The sequence below is a fragment of the Agrilus planipennis genome, unplaced genomic scaffold (genome assembly GCF_000699045.2).
Source record: "Agrilus planipennis isolate EAB-ADULT unplaced genomic scaffold, Apla_2.0 scaffold16, whole genome shotgun sequence".
Classification (NCBI taxonomy): Eukaryota; Metazoa; Arthropoda; class Insecta; order Coleoptera; family Buprestidae; genus Agrilus; species Agrilus planipennis.
In genome coordinates, this window is record NW_020438946.1 from 573,886 (window position 1) to 576,244 (window position 2,359).

At 35.8% G+C, this 2,359-nt stretch overlaps 1 protein-coding gene across 1 annotated transcript in view; it reads right to left on the bottom strand.

Annotated features, from left to right (window-relative positions):
• Positions 1-260: 260 nt before the first annotated feature.
• The window catches only part of LOC108744721, a 9,045-nt gene continuing 6,946 nt past the window's right edge, over positions 261-2,359 (bottom strand). Inside the window, exons 4-6 of the mRNA XM_018480626.2 lie at positions 1,643-1,804; positions 1,462-1,568; positions 261-868 (exon numbers count right to left, since the gene is read on the bottom strand). Of these exons, the coding sequence (XP_018336128.1) occupies positions 465-868; positions 1,462-1,568; positions 1,643-1,804 (673 nt within the window). The 3' untranslated portion in view covers positions 261-464. The remainder of the gene's footprint in view (positions 869-1,461; positions 1,569-1,642; positions 1,805-2,359) is intronic.

Below are 2,359 nucleotides of genomic sequence, written 5' to 3' on the forward strand. Positions count from 1 at the left end.
AAGAGGAATAAATTTTAATGTATAAAATTGTTGATATAATTTGATATTGATGAAGTAATTTTGAAAAACAAATAAGGAAAAAAGAAATGAAAATATTGAAATTTATTATAGATTTCTTAACAAACAGGCAGCGAACAATCTGTTTTACAGTGGGTGTGTTCTTTAATTTTTGTGTTTTTGTTTTGTTTTTTGCTTTTGATTTTAATGGCGCCTTAAAAAATCCGCCATTACAATATTATTTTCGCGAACCCCCTCTGCAGACACTGCGAACCCCCAGGGGTTCGCGAACCACCGGTTGGGAATCACTGCTCTAGATGAACTGTAAACAGTGACGGTTAATACTTTTATGAGGAAGAACAGTAGAAGTCCATTTAAGGGCGGAGTTTTGTCACTGCGTAGCCCGTAGCCAAGAGTCATGATATAATAAACTACATCTACCACCGATTTTGAACAATAAAACAAAATTAATTTCTGATGTTGTTGTAATGCCATTCCGAAATACCCCACCCTTTTAATCCGTTCACTTCGTAAGTCATGAACCTTTCCACCATTCTTGCTTCCACATCGTCGCCCTTGTAATGGACTGCATCACGCTGCGATATCGCCAGGATATGATACGTATCCTTGTCTGTTATCACGCTACAGCAAATTTCCTTGGGCGGAGTGCCACCCTCTCCATGCTGATACAGAATTAAATCGCAATCTTTAATGGGATGAAACTTTCGATCTTTCGTTATCACGTAGCCCATTTCGAGATACGAACTGGTACATGGCTGGCTTATGACTCCTACCGAAATTCTGGTATCGTCGGTTAGAAATATCGTGTGGTATATGTAACGATGCATTAAAGTCCAGTCTCGCTTGTGACCTAGGGTTTTTGAAAAATTAATTCTGATAATTGTCATTGTCAGAAAATTTAAACCAGAGATGAAGTTTGCAATGGCGAGTCCCAATTTGACTAATCCCAGAACCCAAGTAATGCAACTTTTGTCTTACAGAGAGTATTAGTGTGCTTTCAATTATAGAAAAAGGTGAAAATCACTCGGTGCAAAGTCTGAACTATATGGTGGATGATCGTGGTTTTCAATCAGTATCATGTTATGACTAGTATCATGGTATGACAACTCGTTCTAGTGATTAAATATAAAAATAAATAAGGCCCGGTTTTTGGAAGAATTTTGACCCACTCCTATGTTTTCCTGTACTCTCTCCTTCCCTTCCACTGCTACGTATCTAACCCCCTGATGGCTATTTTTACCTAAAAACGTTAACCCCGGAGAATCACTAGTACAAACTAGTACTATTCAGTGATAAAATCATTTTGTTATGTAATATCAATACAATAAGGCCTGCCTGTCGTGCAAGTGAAGGTCCATGCCTTCCTAAATTACCTATACGTAATTATTACGAAATTTATCAACCGAAGAATGAATGAAATAAAAAAAAATATTATCATTTTACCAAAGCTATGGTCCCGGAATGATTTCATATTTAAGTAAATTTTTTCTCCATTTACAGTTAGCTTTCCTTTTAAGTATCCCATTTGCTCGTAATGCGTTTGATGGGCTCTAAAAGTAACTATTTTAGATTCTGTTTTTATTTTAATAATAATGAAGAAAACGACCGAGTATTACTACTTTACGTTTTAAGTGTTTCGAAATATTCTTTCGACCAGGTTTCTCTAGCAATTGCTCGCGCTAGTGGTTTACTGTGCATATCTGTATCGAATATAAAATGAGGAAAATCAGAAAACCAATCAGCTTCTAGATGAACGTCTACCATGTTGTCTGAGTTTTCGTTTACTCTGTAAAAGTAAAAGTACATATTGACTCAAAATAAAATTCACAGGAATTGAAAACTGCAAATGATCTACTGATGGACAAACCAAGGTGTTGGTGTTGCTTATTTTTTTTTTACAAAAAATGTTTTGTTTCAAGAAAGAAGTACAGTGTAAACTCTTTATAACGTCACTCGATTTAAGTCAAACTCCTTAAAACGTCGAAATTGCTTGACTGGTTGGTTTACATTGTTTTCTATACAACATTACACTCTATATGGCGTCACGCTCACTCTATTTAACGACAACAATGCGGCATTATAAATCATTGAGCAAAACTTTCTAAGTTGCCGAAATAGATAAGAACTGCAGCTGTGTACGTTGTTGAAGAAGACGATCCTGTCCCTTCACCAAGCATCAAACAAGCACTTGATGAATCAAATTGATCCAGCAGTATCTCAAGATATGAGTAAGATACGTAACAAAATACAATTAAAATATTGGAGCAGCAAAAAACATCAGACGAAGATAACAGGCTATACGCAATGTATGAATAATAATGTTCGTGTGCAAAATGTGTAC